General features: G+C 45.1%; 2 protein-coding genes across 6 annotated transcripts in view; both read right to left on the bottom strand.

The window, feature by feature from the left end:
• Positions 1 to 863: 863 nt before the first annotated feature.
• RPL7L1 (ribosomal protein L7 like 1) lies at positions 864 to 5,922 on the bottom strand. Its single transcript, XM_043907490.1, has 7 exons — positions 5,586 to 5,922; positions 4,598 to 4,706; positions 3,808 to 3,971; positions 2,869 to 3,006; positions 2,085 to 2,194; positions 1,735 to 1,949; positions 864 to 1,320 (listed from the first exon to the last, which is right to left on the bottom strand). Exons 1-6 carry the CDS (start codon positions 5,624 to 5,626, stop codon positions 1,741 to 1,743), a joined length of 771 nt encoding a protein of 256 aa, XP_043763425.1. The 5' UTR covers positions 5,627 to 5,922; the 3' UTR covers positions 864 to 1,320; positions 1,735 to 1,740.
• A 6,208-nt stretch (positions 5,923 to 12,130) lies between these two features.
• BICRAL (BICRA like chromatin remodeling complex associated protein) overlaps positions 12,131 to 16,558 on the bottom strand; it is a 100,108-nt gene continuing 95,680 nt past the window's right edge. For all 5 annotated transcript variants that reach the window (XM_043907486.1, XM_043907484.1, XM_043907487.1 and 2 more), the window contains one exon: positions 12,131 to 15,972. In XM_043907486.1, the coding sequence (XP_043763421.1) occupies positions 15,185 to 15,972 (788 nt within the window). In that variant the 3' untranslated portion in view covers positions 12,131 to 15,184. The remainder of the gene's footprint in view (positions 15,973 to 16,558) is intronic.

Raw genomic sequence — 16,558 nt, 5'->3', positions numbered from 1 at the left:
ACCTTATGGCAAGACTTTTAAGTGTTTTATTTGGCTGAGCCAGGTCTTCTACATGCGATCGTCCATCTTTGCAGCATGCAAGCAAACTGAAGACATTTGGGATCTAGTTCCCTGACTAGGGATTGAACCCTGGCCCCCTGCATTGAAAGCACGGAGTTTTAGCCACTGGACTAAGGAAATCTCCAAAACAAGAAATCTTCCCTTTGGCCTTCTCTCTCCTGCCACTGTGCATTGTCTGTCTAGCTGCATTATGCACTGACCAAACTTTCCTCATTGGCAGAAATTTCCACTCAACCATAAAGAGCAATATTCTCCTAAGACAAGCCTTTAAAGCTTATGTAACTGTGTCTTCACTTCTAATAGGCAAAACAGTTCTTAGAGCTTTCTGAGATGCTCTGAGTTATGATTCTTAAATTTCACTTGAATAAAGTTTTCCACTTCTTTTTAGATTGACTGATTCATGGCACAGGGGCTCAGCATTCTACCATATTGTAGGGAACATCCACCTGGCTTGAAAGGGGAAAGAACCCCTTGGTAAGCTTTGGTCTTCCCACAGGGCACAGAACCAGAGGTGGCTGCAAGATCAGAGCCTGTGTGACCAATCCTGATAGTGCAGGACTTCTTCACATAAGGTACCTGGATCCCTGAGAAGGACCTACAAATATCCTAAACTTCAAAGAAAAAACTGGAGTGTATGTTTTTCTGGCAAAGGGCCCCTCTCACAGATCCAAGAGTAGGTTAAAATCCTGAGCTAGAGAAAAGCACTAAGCCAGCTGCAATGATAAGGCGGCACTGGATATACCTAGAGCCAGCCTGAGAGCTTGCCAAGCTGTCGCTGAAGTTAGAACATGAACTCACGGGACAGACAACCAGGTACTGTTTTTATGTGCTTTTACATTTTAATTTCAAGTTCTAATTTAATTTAATTCTAACTTCAAGTTCTTCCAAAAACAAGGCCCCAGGAAACCCCAGGTTCAACATGCTCCTGGGCTTGGTCCACTGCTGTCTTATATTCATAGGTAAGTGTCCATTCACCAACAGTAAAGCCCAGGATAGACGTGATAAAAGAGGACTTCTCCTTCATGGCATCAGTCCTTTGCTGGTTTCAGAGGTGGACGGTGGTCATCACAGAAAACACACAGGAACTTTTCCTTGGAACTGAGGTGGAAGTGCCTGCTGTGAACATCACCATGTTTCCCCTGACCCTTTCCTCCAGTTTCTGAAGATATATTCTAGCAGAAAACAATCTTCCTTGAAGATACTGAGCAACAATTCCATAAAACAAAAACACATGCTTCCAGTGCACTGTTTTCAGGTACGCTGAGGAAGAAAAAACCACTTGGTTAATACGAATGTACTGTAACCCTAACCTAAGCGTTAACCACAACAATAAAAGTCAGTTTTGAAGGATTAAGATGCCTTCAACAGAGGTGATGGTTTACACCTTCATATCCTTTTTGAAATCAGTTTTTATTCTCTCCATCTCCAGCTAAACGAACACAGCAACACAGAAGGCTTTGTGGTCATTCAAGTGTTTTCTATCCTGTACCTCTCACAGCCCCATGTCCTAACCAGGCATTCACTGTTTCAATATCTCCATCCATTTAATTTGTGAGCACCAGCCACCTCCCACCCGAAGTTATTCTCATACACTTGTAAATGCAAGGTGATCTTTTAGGGGGCAAGACCCGGCCCACCGAGAGCCCACCAAGGGGCAGTTTCAGCCCCACCTACCTGGGTTCAGTTCAGCTGCCGGATGAGCTGATTGATGCGTTCACCTCGATAGCCCGGCGAGCCCACTTCCTTGAGGAAGCCCACTCTGTTCTTTGTAGCGTGACGGGCCACTGAGAGTTGGAAAGGGCGCAGGAACCTTGAGATTGCCTGGAAATTCTTCCCCGGGAAGGCAATTTCATGAATGAGGTCTTCCAAGCAAATGACATCAAACTTCCCTAAGAAACATAAGATTCAGATTCCTGTATTTAGCACTTGCCCAGAAACATACTGCGAGGCTCTGATATGCCAGAGCGCAGCACTCTGGCAAATTCTGGGGACCCTTTCTGCTGACTCCTCAGACGCTCACTCACCCAGGTGCTCCTCAATAACTGTGTTGTCTGTCAGAGGGATGACTTTGTTCTTGACCTTCGCTTGTCCACGTTTCAAGATGAGTTCCCGAACAGACTTCAGATTTGGAAATCTACGAGAGCAGAAGGAAGCTCGATCACAGCGCCACCCCGCCCCTGGCAGGCTGCAGTATGCTGGCAGCGCAGCCCTGTAGCCTGGCTAAGGAGTCTCCCAACCCCTTCCCCAGGACTGTCCCCAACACACTGCGGCTGGGACACTTGGGAAGCACACACCCAAAGGAGGTGAATAAAACCCACGCAGCCCCGACTATGTAATTAGAAATTTACAGATACAAACGCTCGCCAGGTAAAGATGTTTATTTCCCAGCAAAAATAAAAGTCTTGGTTTATAATCTAGGACTTTGGCCTTATGTGACCCCTATTCAAGAGTTTGAAAAAGTCTGAAATGAAATCCAAGTCTTTTTGGGGGTTTTGATGTTTGAAGGAATACTACCCTAGCTCTGCTTCAAGATTCCAAGAACTAATCTCTTATCTTACTCGGCCTTAACCTACAGCTGACCAAGCCCTACCATAGCCCTGTTCAAACAGTTATGAGCTGTACCAGGAACCCCCGCTCTACCTGCTCCATGTTCCAAGATTCTTAACGCCAGCACTTGACCCCTGATGGCTGTGGCCGCGGCACAACATTCCCCTGACCAGCAACCTAAGTGCTGGAGAACAGTACCCTGTGCGTCCCAACGTTCTCCAGTATAATGTAATGTGAATTCACACAAAAAACCATACTCACCCCCAGGTCACATAAGGCTCCACGATACGAAGCGTCTTTATGGTTTTAGGGGTCACTTTCACAAAGACACCACTGAAAATCTTATTCAGGCGAAGTCTGGCAATGGTCCTTTGCACCACTGAACTCACCCCATTAATCCTGAAATGAACAGCAAAGTCAGGCTCTGCCCAGCAAGCACCATGAAGTGTGTGCCACTAATGGGCACCCAGAGGGCAGGACACAGAGTGTGACTTACAGAGTTCAACTGAGTGGGCAACAGCTGGGCAAACAGGCCATCCACCATGCTATGTGGGCACTGCCTGAGGTGCCACAGGAACAGAAATGCCCCTGGACTTGTACGGGGAGAGTGTCCTAAACCACCACAGATCACACTGTGGCCCCCGTGTCCGAACATCCAGCCCTTTGCCTTCACAGCAGTTAGTGTATTTTCATGTCTGTCTGCTTAATGGCAGTCTCCCCAATATATTTATGTGTTTTTTGGCTGCGCCGTGTGGCATGTGGGATTCTTGGTTCCCCCACCAGGGATCAAACCTACCCTCCTGCGATGGAAGCAGAGTCTTAACCACTGGACCACAAGGCAAGTCCCAATCTCCCAAATCTGTTTTTTTTTTTTTAACCTGGATAACTTTAGTAGAAGTCTTTATTGAATTTGTTACAATATTGCTTCTGTTGTATGTTTTGGTTTTTTGGGTACAAGGGAGGTGGAATCTTAGTTCCACTGATCAAACCCACACCCCCTGCATTGGAAGGTGAAGTCTTAACCACTGGACCTCAGGGGAAGTCCTCCAGTCTCCCTAATTTTGAAGACAAAATCTGTTTTGCTTAGCTCAGAATTCCTAGCACAACTTGCCTTAAGGGCTTAAATCTCATCTCCCTAAAAAGGCTCTAAAGCTGAACCAATAATTTCCCCAGCCTCATGGAATCCACCAAGTTCCCTACCTTTCAATGCGTACAACAAAGGCCAAGGAATGTTTGTCTGGCACTTCCAAGGCATGAGGTTTCACTTCTAGCCGTCTGAGTCGCACTCTGTCCCGAAGTTGCCGCCAGGAATCATGTACAAACCATTCTAGTCGCTTAAACTTGACTTGTTTTCCTTTCCTCTGCTACAGAGAAGGTAGACCATCATCACCATTTTTTTGCCTCTATAGTCATCTTTTTCTTTCACAACGGTAATTCACTAGTCACTATTCATAGAGCTTATTTCCCCTATGCTCTGGAAAGGGGCACAAACAAACATCCTCGGTTTTTATTTTTTTAAATTTACTTTAACTTATTTTCTGGCTACATCTCAGCATGCAGGATCTTAGTTCCCTGACCAGGGATTGAACCCGTGCCCCCTGCAATAGAAGGGAGGATTCTTAGCCACTGGAATGCTACGGACGCCCCCTCTATTCTTATATAATGAAAAAAGATCGACAAGAAAGAAGTGGAGAAAACTTGGGAACTATTGGGAAAAGTCCCTGATAAACAAAAAAAAGCAATTTACATGCTGTCAATGTTTACCATCAAGTGTTTAGGGACCCTAACACTGTGTTAGGCATCATAAACTGCCTCCAAAATGTATTTCTCCAAAATCATGTAGCAAATAGCAAAAATTGTACAAAATTGGTACATTATACCTTGCATAACCCAACCGACGGGGGAAGGGGCCATCGGTACCAAGTCTACTTCAACACGTGCTGGATACAACTCAAACTCTAATTCCCTCCACCTGATTCCCCACCATTACCTCCTTCCTTTGCAAAAGCGCCTGTTTTGCCTGGGTGGCTTTGAGGGCCTGATAAGCCTTCCTCTTTTTCAGGAGATTCTCTGGAACCAAAGGGATCTTTCTTCTTGGTCTGATACAGAAAATGGAGACCAGCGATAGTACTTAAGAAACAAAATATGCACCGGATTTCCAAAAGATATCCCGGGCCTAGGGGAACACTATCTTCAAATTTGTAAGGGCTATGGCCCTTCCGAAATCTGTGGTTTCTAACGCTAGCCCTCAAAATGGACCCCTCACATTTCCTAGGACCCAAAGCCTTAATACGGAGAAGGCAATGGCACCCCACTCCAGTACTCTTGCCTGGAAAATCCCATGGATGGAGGAGCCTGGTAGGCTGCAGTCCATGGGGTCGCTAAGAGTCGGCCACGACTGAGTGACTTTACTTTGACTTTTCACTTTCACACACTGGAGAAGGAAGTGGCAACCCACTCCAGTGTTCTTGCCTGGAGAATCCCAGGGACGGGGGAGCCTGGTGGGCTGCCGTCTATGGGATCACACAGAGTCGGACACGACTGAAGTAATTTAGCAGCAGCAGCAGCAGCAAAGCCTTAATAAGTCACGAACCCTACAGCCACTGGTCCTCATGTACGTCAACGGAGCTTCTACTAACACGGCTTTAAAGACACTATCAGCGATGAGATTCCGCCCCGTGGAGTTGGGTCGCGTGCAGACCCAGCTACAGAGGTAACACTTAAGCACAGCTGGGAAAATCCAGCCTGCTCTCAGCCCGCTGCCCTCTTGAGATGACCCGAGCTCCGCGGCGGCCCCCTCCGCCCACCCACACCAACCCCTACGGCGCCTCACTCCTCCCTCTGTAATCTGGAGCCTTTCCTAGTCTCTTCTTTCAGTCCACAAATACCCCTATTTTCCGCCAGCGAGAAATAAACACTTTGGATGGCACCGGATGCTCAAGAAGCCACGCCAGAAATACAACTCCCCAAACACTTACTCTTCCTCCGCCATCTTTCCAACGCGGCAGCTACTACTCATGCGCAGTTCCACCCCGTAGTGAAGAGAGAGGCATCTCTATGTTTACTTGATCATAGAGACGTCTCCTCTAGCTCAAGGCGGGGCAGGCGGGACGGCCCGGGCCGTTTTAGCAGTAGTAAACCGCTGAGGTTTTGCTAGCCTTGATTCCCGCCAAAAGTTACACAAAGCTTCCTTCGCACTTCTTGGAAGCTTTTCGGAGCCGTGTCATCTTCAGAATCCAGTCCTTTCCATTCCAGGTGAACTCGCTTAGTGCTGGAGGCCGGGATGTAAATAAACAACGAGACGCTTCCCACAATGCACTGACTTCCGGTGGAGTGTGGGCGCTGGGCCTCCGGTTTCCGTTCGTTGCGCTACGCGTCTGCGTGGCTGGGTGGGGAGAGCTTTGGCGCTCTCGTGTGGGTAAAGATGAATAAGAACCGTTTAGGATGGTGGAAAAACGCCGCTGTGATTACGTCGGCCTGGCTCCATCAGTGGATCTCTGAGCAAATCCTTTGACCCCTGTGTCCCTGTCCCTGAGTTTCTTTTACCCATAGATAGACATAATGGATCTTGCCTTATTACTAGCCTCAGGCGAGTTACATGAAACTACTCCATCTAAAACTCAGCACAAAGTCTGGCGCTAAGCGAACTTTAACACTGTGTTTAATTGTTACTGGTGCTGAACTGAAAACTAGAAATTCCAACTTACTATCTCAGGACCTTCCCTCATACAGCTTTTACCGCCTGGAATATGCTTCCTTCTTTCCTGGTCTTCATAAAACAATGAAAACTCACGTCTTGTCTTTTCTGGAAACCTTACGAGCAGCGTGTCTCAGACATTAATGTGCATAGGAGTTATCCGAGGATGTTAAAATGCATGTTTTTTATTCAGGAAGGGGCGGGAATCAAGACTCTACATTTTAAACATGCTTCAAAGTGATACGGGTGCTTCAGGCCTGAAAACTACACTTTGACAAGCAAGGTTCTTGAGTAGTCTCTGTCTTGAATTCTATCAGGAAGCTATTATATTTTTAACATCTTTTCCTCATGATACTAGGAGAACAGATCATGCCTGCTTTGCTCATCGCTGATCCAAGGGTCGTAAGCACAGGTTTTTCAGTCTCAGCACTACTGGCATTTGGGGCCAGGAAATTCTTTGACAGGACAGGGACAGCTGTCCTGTGCATTATAGGATGTTTAGCATCCTCAGTTGTGACAAAAAAAAAAAAATGCTCCAGGCGTTGCCACATGTCTAGCATAGTACATATATTTATCTTTCAAATATGTATATATATATATATTTAATTATATATTATATATATATATATATATATATATATATATATATTTGTGACAAAAAAGAAAAAAAAAATGCTCCAGGCACTGCCACATGTCTGCACGGCAGCCCACCAGGCTCCCCCATCCCTGGGATTCTCAAGGCAAGAACACTGGAGTGGGTTGCCATTTCCTTCTCTGCCACATGTCTAGCATAGTATATATATTTATCTTTTAAATATATGTATATATATTTATCTTAAGGTCTAAAGCAATGTCATTATTTGACAGTTAGCACTTACAGGTATGGGGGCTTCCCAGGTAGCACTAGTGGTAAAGAACCGGCCTGCCAGTGCAGGAGACATAAGAGACACGGGTTTGATCCCTGGGCTGGGAAGATCCCCTGAAGGAAGGCATGGCAACCCATTCCAGTATTCTTGCCTGGAGAATCCTTATGGACAGGCACCTGGGGGCTGAAGTCCATAGGGTTGTACAGAGCTGGACAGGACTGAAGTGACTTAACAGGCATGCAGGCACACACTTGCAGGCATATCCACAGATATTATCCTGTCTTGTTTGCCTTATTGTTTCCCTGAGTAGATTGGGTTCTCTGAAGGCTGAGAACTTGTCACATACTTCTCTGAATCTTCTACAGCACCTCTCAAAACAATGGACACCTGCAGGGACTTATTAACCATCTAAGCTCAAAACATCATTTTGGTAAGTGCTATGTAACTATTAATAGTTCAACCATAAAGTGCCATGCACAGAGCTCAGTACCTGATGAATAAATGTCAAAGGACAACATGGTCTTCAGAATCACAGACTGTGGTGTGAGGCTCATTTTTACTTGCTCTTTCAGCACCTCACCATATGTCTTACTTTGTGGAAAGGCAGAAACAGAAAGGCCAGAAAACTATGAAACATCTATTACATAGTAAACAAGAAACAAAGTAAATGTTTTGTGAGTTCCCCTCTACACATAAAAGATAGGTTCTGTGGTCCTAAAGGTTCTTTCAGAGGTGTTAGTAATATATAACACCTCTAGCTGAGACTTGGAGGCCAGGAGTCAGGAGAGGCTTTCCAGGGCCAGCAGATGGTGCTAGCAGAACACTTATTCTCAGACCCAAAGCCATCATTCCACCAGACTGATCCAGTGAAAAAGAGATGGCCTACTTCTCAAGCCTAAAATGTTTACTGACTGCATGTTTATAGTAAATTGAGTATATGCCCTGAGCTCTGGGCAAGATAGATTTTTTACTTGAAACAGGTTCCTGAATGAGAATGGGGCATAGCCATATACAGCCTTTAGAATCGATTCTTTATAGCCAGACCTCATAGGCCTGTTTTCTTTTTTTCTTGACCATTTCAGTTGTCCATCATTAGGGAATGGTTAGAACAATTTATGGAAGACTATGCAATTATTGATATATGCAGAGAGGTAGGTCTTTATGTCCTGAAATCTCAGTGGTATTTTTTCTTTTTTGGCCTACTGACCTCCATCCCCTTTTCTCTTGTGGGCTGAGTGAGCTCTCCTTTATCGTGTACAGTCTTTGGAGGGTGGGGCGTCAAATCCAAACACACTTGACCTCCCAATACATCCGTTGAAGGGGTCTCTGGAACATCTTTTCAACTCCCACCTGCCCATAAGACCCTAACCTTCTCTTCTCCAGATTTTGAATCTTCAACAGAGTGATGATGGAAGAAACAGAATTAGTCCAGGGCAAGACTTCTAAGGATTTCTATCTCCTAAGGCCTCCTGGAGTTTTCTTATTCCTGTCTTTCTCAAGTCTTCAAGTTCTTTTGTTTTTGGAATTTGACCCCCAAATACTTTATTTTTTTCTGGTTAAAGTGAGAATTTTAATTTTTATTTATTTTTCTCCATGCTGTTTGGTTTGAGATATTTTAGTTCCCTGACTAGGGATCAAACCCCTTGGCCCCTGCAATGGAAGCACAGGGTACTAACTACTGTATTAGCAGAAAATTCCCTTAAATCTTCAAGCTCTTCAATCTTCCCTTTAATCTTTATCCTTCCTATAAAACTTCTTTATGCTGTTAACTGACCAGAAGGGTTTCTGTTATGTAAAACCAAAGAATCCTAACTATAAAACTCCCAGACATTTGGCTACATTTGAAAAATAAGATACAGAATAGAGTAAGAAGGATACACAGGAAAGTGTGAGCTGCCCCGGTGGCTCAGAAGGTAAAGAATCTGCCTGCGATGCGGGAGACCTGGGTTCAATCCCTGGGTTGGGAAGATCCCCTGGAGCAGGACATGGCAACCTGTTCCAGTATTCTTGCCTGGAGAATCCCCATGGACAGAGGAGCCTGGCGGGCTACAGTCCATGGGGTCCCAGAGTTGGACACGACTGAGCAGCTAACACACACATAGGAAAGTGTTGACGGAGGTTATCTTGGGGAAATGGGAGTAGGGCCTGGAATAGTGGAAAGACTTACACTTTGTGGTGTGCCCTTTGTTTATTACTTACCTATTAGTTTAAGAAAGCACCCTCCGGGTAATTAGATTCTTGTGATTTGCCTGTTTTAGAAACCACTTGACTATATGTTTGTTTTTTAGGACTCCTTGCAAGGGACTTCCCTGGCAGTCCAGTGGTTAAGACACCAATGCAGGGGCACCGATTAGATCCCCGATGGGGGAACTAGGATCCATAATGAAAAATTCAGAGCCAGCATTCTGTGGTTCTCTGAATTGGCTCTGGGATTCCTTTCCTTATATCTGCATTTTGGGATTATTTTGAATCATGCCTTCTCAACAAAGCAAAAGCATCACACCCCACACACCCAAAAGTGGGCCCAACTTGCAATTTCCCATCCACCCCAGACCTCTTTCTTGGATTAGGACCCTCCTTGCAGTCGACTTTGTTTCAGGATTTCCTGCTTGCCTCCTCAGAGAGTGCCATGAGGCCCCCAGGCGGCAGGTGGGAGAGAGCAACCAGGTGAGCCTGGAGTTGGGAAAGACAACATGGACAACAGCTTTAGGTCCCGATAAACAATGAGCAAAGGGACCAAAAGTGAAAGGGGAAAAGGAGAGAACTGGTGGAGGGCGGCAGCCTCCTGAGGTCGACGGGAGACACAGGAGAGCTGAGGGGGTGGGCAGAGAGTGTGCTATAGGTAAGACCAAATGCAAAACAGAACCACCCAGACCGCTTGTGAATTATTTTGGGGATAAAGGAGCTTTTCCCTTCCACATTCACTGAAGACTTCACTTTACACCTTAAAAAGTGGAGGATCAGGACAAGTCTTCCCAGTTGACAGGCAAGAAAGCAAAGGATGACAGTAACTTGCATGAAGCTGTCTGATGACAGTTTAGGTGAAGTCCTGGGGCCTGTTCCCAGGTTCTGCTGCTAAAGACACTTGCCGTGTCCACCCGCTCCCACCTCCCATTGTACCGCTTTCCTTGACCTTCACACATGATTTGCTCCAGCACATGCCTACAAGGAATACAGATCAGGGACTCATGAAGGCCTTTTAACCTGCAGTAGTGTAGATACACACAGGCTATTCACTTTAGCCTGAATGTATTCTTTTTTTTTTTTCAAATTTTTTATTAGTTGGAGGCTAATTACTTCACATGAATGTATTCTTTAGAATCTACCTGATACTGTAAAGGTGCTCCTACAGTTTGTGTGTCTGCTGAACCAGATTTCTCCATATAGTTAACACTATAAAATTCCTCTATCTTCATTCATACAAAAAGTATCATACTTATTTTTTCTTAAACGTACCTCGAAATTACACTAAGAACCATAGAATTAAGAGGGGGCATGGGAATATAGATCGTGGCTCTCTACCAAGTGGAGATCTGGAAAAATTTTAGCCCCGAGTTTCTTTTCTCTTGGAATGCAGCTATTTATGGACTTGTTTCCTCTCTAGACTGAGCTCCTTGAGTACAGACATCACACCCGAGTGATCTGTAGACCCCCAGGGTTTAGTACATTGCCTGCAAACTGCTCGATAGTTTGATACTTAATGCCAGATGCCTGGGAGTCCTCCCTCTGTCTATGAAGCAGAGCCAGAGCTCAGATCCAGTGCCACAGATATCCTGCCTGAATGATGCTGCTTCTGTGCCCCAAGATGGTAGAGTTTCTTTCCTTTCCCCTCCCATTCCCCCAGTAACTCCCTGGCTACTCTCCCACATCAGGTAGTGCTAGGGCCCCTTTCCTGGGACAGGGCCTCTCGTACACAGGGCTCAGGGCTCTAACCATCCTAAGAGGTTTTTCCTCTGTGCGTGCTCCTGTGCAACACACAGATTTCAATCCTAACCAAGTAGCCAGATGATCCTTCTCTTTATTCACGGGGCACACCCACTGCAAATGGGAAGAGGAGGGGCAAGCGTGTCATGTTAGGCACACATCTGTCCTTAGCAAGGGGAGAAGCTCGACAGCAGGACACCACTGCAGAAGACATTAAGGGATCCATTCACTGATGTCATTATTCTAACTACTGTTAAGACAGAGGAGAATGACTTCCTCTTTATATATTGATTACTGAGGAATCTTGATATCCCAACTGCTACCACCTAATGGTGGGGGTGGGGAAGGGAGCCATTAAACCATAATAAGGAGGCTACATATAAATTCTAGGCCCCAAAGAAAAAGGTAAGCAGTCTTAGACCCTTACTCCATGAAGTTTCCACTCTGGTAGTTTTCCTGACCATTTTGGTAAAGTTACACTTGGGAGGGAGGCCAGGAATCAGAAGTGCCCCTGGGGCTGACTTTATAGATATAACAGGGGTTATTTCTCAATATAATTTGGTCAAATGTGTGAATCCAAAGGGAAACGTGTTCATTCTGGAACAAGTCTCATGTCAAACAGTTGTTAATCTTTTTCATTTTTTTAAAAATTTTTTTTCATTTTTTACCTATCCCTTAGCCTTCTTGTCCCTGAAGAAACAAAAGAAATATAACGACTAAAGGAAACTTCTTGCAGATTGAGACCCATTTATCTAACCTTCAAATGACCTCATTTTTCCTTCTTTAGTGAAGGGCCCATGTGGCAGGAGCCCTGGGAGGGAGGCCTGGCATGTACATGACTAAACTTTCTCACTGACCAACTTTAATTGGCAACTGTTTGGATAGGCTGATCAATTAAAATCCTACCCCTTCACTGGCAGAGCTAGTTTTGGGTAACAGGATTTAATAACAGAATGCCCGCTGGACACTTACTTACCCTTTTCTTCTGGGAAAAGCAGCCATTCTTCTTTGCAAAATCAAGACAATCACAGTTGCACATTTTCCCAAATCTTTGGCTGTATTGCAATGGTTGTTTCATTTTGTAATCTCCAACTAAACATTTCCTAACCATGGATTAACAATATAGTTACTGACTGGTTTCTTTTAACAGTATTTATCCAACATAACAAAATAAACTGCAATTTGTTATACTTTTTTTTACAAAACATTTTATAAATATTTTTACAAAATGTATACAAAGCAATTTCAAGTGAGACATACTATACAAATGAAGGTATTTAAGCAAATAAAGCCCACACCACACTGACAGTGAGTGACGCGTCCTCTTTAAGTCAAGTCAGTCTGTAAGGCCTCCCTAATCTAACAAAGTCTACTAAATTCTTCAGCACTAAAATAGTTCTTTTTCGTAATTGCCAGTTTAAAATTTGCTTTATCTTTAGGCAGTACTTAAGGACACAGAAAATCAAATGCTTAATAACAAATTCACACTCTTCCACAACAACAACAGAAAGAAAAAAAAATAAAAAGAAAAGAAAATGATTTTTGTTACTGAGTACGAGTAGCTCTAAAACTTAACTTTGACTAATGAACCTTAACAACTGAATGCTGGCCATCCGAGGCTGAGCCCTCACCCTCCACCAGAGGGGCCTCGACATGCGAGTTATGACCTAATCACAGGAATAAAATACATTTCGTAATCGTCATTTGTCATTATCTAGAATCTTTCCTCCGTTAAAAGTAAACTTACATACAAGGACACAAAAATTTACAAGTTTCATTTTGGTAAATTAGGCTCTCCGCTTTCTAGACAAGGGTCAAGTCTTTAAAAATCCCTTTAAGATGGCATATTGAAAAGCTGGGACTGGGGTAGCAGGGCAGGGTAGGGAAGAAGAGAGGTGACAAATACACATGAATCTATCTTGTCTCTTAAGAATTCCACTGATTCGGTAATTAATGTAACTCATTAGTAGCCTCCAAGAAGGCTTCCGGGTATAAATTTCCACAATGAGAAGAATCTGATCAGGAGGAACCACCTTTAAGTCTTGCTAGCAATTAGGGGAGCATGAGCCCTAGGAGAAGAGCCTGTGACATCAAGGGGTTCAGAGCGGGTGTTATCCCAGGGCTGCCCAAACACAAAGTTCCAACTGGCAATACCAACTTATCTTTCTAATATGTTACAATACGGGAAAAAAGGGGAAGTCTGCAACTTGGACATTGGCACAAATAAGGAAAACATGGCAACCGTGAAATGGCCCAGATTTTCCGGTTTCTATTGGCTCAGGGGTAGAAGGGGGGAGAAGGTATTTTGCTTTTGTGAATCCTGGCGGTCTCCCAGGATTTCTCTGTGTGTTGGTGGGGGGGACGGGCACTCAGGGGCAGGGAGAGTCTAGGTCTTCTGTTGTGTTTTCTAAGAATCAGAAGCCCTCCTTTCCGTTGCAGGCCAATTCAGAAAAGAAATGCCCAACATGATGACAGGGGGTTGTCCTCATTTTGGGGAAGGCCAGAAGTAGATCTTGGCAACGTGTTCGAGTGAAGACAAGTGGGAGTTCCTCTAAAGCCAGAGAGATGGACAGAAGAGATGAGAGCCTGTCCACATAAGAGGGAGGGTGACTGTGTACATGCTGTAGCCAAAATAACCTCTGTACCTGAACAGCCCAGACACACGCACACACGTATGTCAGACAGCACACACGGAGCGCCACGTGTAGCGGTCCCAGTGCTAGGGGACACTGACGGTTGCAGTGACCTTGAGAATGAAAGGGACAACAGAAATGGGAGGACCTGGGGCAGGCGTACAAGAAAGGAAAATGGGGAAAGCTCCCTGAAAAGAAATATAAATAAATAAAGCAATAAGTCACATCGATGAACATGAACATGGGCCAAACAGAAACCGTGACGGGGCGTGTCCTTTGGCTCTCCAGTGGGCATCCGGGGCTCAGATCTTTCCTTTCAGTGGTGGGCTGGCTGGTTACCTTTGGTTTGTCTATGTTTTGGTAATGATTGCTGCGGGGGGGTGTGACTACTGTTCTCAGACAACAAGAAGCAGAAACAAGGCCAAAGTCCCCTTAACATTTAAACTGAAAAATTCTAACACAGTTTTCAAATGAAAGTGCTTTTGACGCTTGGCTATTTGTTGTGGGAGGGGGTGCAAAGAGAGATTGAATGAAACAAAACCCAGCAACCAACAGAAACATACATTGTATGTTGACTAGATCCAATTGTAGAATGCAAAACGCTTGTTTTTTTCTCAACAGTGAACATCATATATATGCTTTTACATATATACATATTATATTCCTCAAGGCTCGATCCTGGCCTCCCCCGTACACTGTGCCACTTATCTAGTTTCCATTTTTCCTTTATTTTGCCTGGTGAGATTATCTCAAGTCATGCTGTCGCAACTCAAAACAAAGTTTTCCCTAGATGAAATTCAACGTGGATATGCTGAAGAGGTGAGGCTTTGCTCAGGGAGCATCAGAAAAGCACTTGAACGAACAGGAAGCCCTGCTGTGCGCTCCAGGTGCTCAGGCCAGGGCTGTGGGTCCCAGCGGAGCAGCCGGGGCTAACTGCTCACAGATGGCCGGGGGGAGAGCCGTGCGGTCTCCTGGCCCACGACAACCCCGAGACCCACCCCCCTCAAAGCCCAAATTTGGAGATACAGTGGGGATATTCTTTAAAAAGTATCTTCTAACAGTCCTGTTTGATTTTCTGTAATAAAGTCTGTTCTTTTCAAATGACTTATGATTGTCAGAATTTTACCTAGGGCCAAGTGTACTGTGATCTCATTGAATTACAGTGTTTGGGAAAAAAAATAAACAAACAAAAAAATGACAATAAGCACTTTGAAAACACTTGAAATGTATAGGGCCTATCAGACTGCTTTCTAATAATGATCAGCTTTACTGAAAGATCTCCCTGTAACCACGAGTATTGCTCTTAAACAAAGAATGGGATTGAAATTAGAAAGAATAACCTGTGATGAGAGATCAAGCAGGCTGGAGACAGGAGACCGTTTCCATTGCTTTTGCCAGGAAAGAATGTAACTTGTCCGGGGCGGGGTCTCGGGGCGGGTGCGGGGAGGACTGCGCTATTAACACTCTAGGATACTATTTACAGCTGCTTCTAAAATAGAGTCAGTTTCTACGACGCCTTCACTGTGGTCCGGGATGAACTTTTCCAGGCAGTTTTCCTGCGAAGCCATTGGAGAAAAGTTGGGGAAATCTAACTCGACAGAGCCGCTAACCGTGGGGTCACTCTGGGACTGCCGCCCAGCCTTTTTGAGTTCCAAAATGTTCTTAAATGTCGTTTCTAAACTCTTAGTGAGCTGGAGATCGGGCTGGGGCTCGCCTGACCCTTTCATGATGTCTGTGTGTAAAACTTCATTCTTTGGAGAATTCCGCAGTGTCTTGTCCTGGAAGGAGCTATTACAGGTCATCTCCAGGTGCGAATCTACGAGGAGGCTTGAGAGTTTGCTGTCAGGACCGTGATCTGCTCTGGATAAGTTTTTCCGGTGGCCTTCAGGGCCGGGCGAGCACTCGCTGCCTTTTGTGGAGTCTCTCCGGCTGGTTTTCTCTTCAGACGCACTCCGGTACTGAGCGGAGCCCACTTTGTCAAATTTCAGTGCTCTGCCGAGGCAGTCGGTTTTTTTAGAAATGTTTCCTTCTGCAGAGACCACGATGTGATTAGGCACTAGATGAAACTGGTCATGATTCGTTGGTTCTGCCAGGACTGCTTTGCCTCGGTCTCTGCCCTGGGCCTTGGCCGTCAGATGCACAGAACTTGTTGTTTTACCGCCATGCTGGTCACTCCGGCCGAACTGCGTCTCATGGGCAGCTTTATCGAGTTTGAAGGAACAACAGAAATCAGCCTGAAAACCCTCTGCAATTAGGAACGAAAAGCACGTTAATGAAAGAAGGAGACAGTGAGGACGAGACAGCAGCCCCTCAGTGGGTCAGGTGCAAACTGCCCCACCTCACCCTCTAAGTCAGTCGTTCACGTCCAGGAACGTGCAGAAGCACAGTTGGAGGGTGTCCTATAAAAGCAACCTGTAAATGATATATGGAAGTGGGAACCAGAACGGGAAGAAAACTTGTAGGAATAAAAACATTTATAGGATGGTGAAAATATGGGTGAAAATCCATACTCCACAAATTTTTATAATGTTATTGGATTTAAAAATTTCAGAGGCTGGAAAATAGTATGGAGAATACTTTTTTTTCTATTTTTCAGCCATACCGTGTGGCATGCAGGATTTTAGTTTCCCAATCAGGAATAGGACCCATGCCGCCTCCATTGGCAGGCAGATTCTTAACCACTGGACCACCAGGGCAGTCCTGAGAATCCATTTCTAAAAGACGGGATGTGGGTTGACTCTAGCATGATGCAAACGGCAGGAAGCTGATGGGGTGTTCAAAGAGTACCCACAAGGAGCACTACCATCCATTAGCTTATGGGCAGGGACTGG

The sequence above is a fragment of the Cervus elaphus genome, chromosome 7 (genome assembly GCF_910594005.1).
Source record: "Cervus elaphus chromosome 7, mCerEla1.1, whole genome shotgun sequence".
NCBI lineage: Eukaryota > Metazoa > Chordata > Mammalia > Artiodactyla > Cervidae > Cervus > Cervus elaphus.
The sequence above is the reverse complement of the archived record's forward strand: the minus strand, read 5'-3'. Positions and strand labels throughout refer to the sequence as shown.

Coding starts and splice junctions, on each gene's coding strand:
- RPL7L1 (XM_043907490.1), bottom strand. CDS start 5,626: ATGAGTAGTAGCTGCCGCGTTGGAAAGATGGCGGAGGAAGA. Junction 3,972..4,597: donor CGCTTTTGCAAAGGAAGGAG/GTAATGGTGGGG, acceptor CCTTCTCTGTAG/CAGAGGAAAGGAAAACAAGT. Junction 3,007..3,807: donor TTTGTTGTACGCATTGAAAG/GTAGGGAACTTG, acceptor TGTTCATTTCAG/GATTAATGGGGTGAGTTCAG.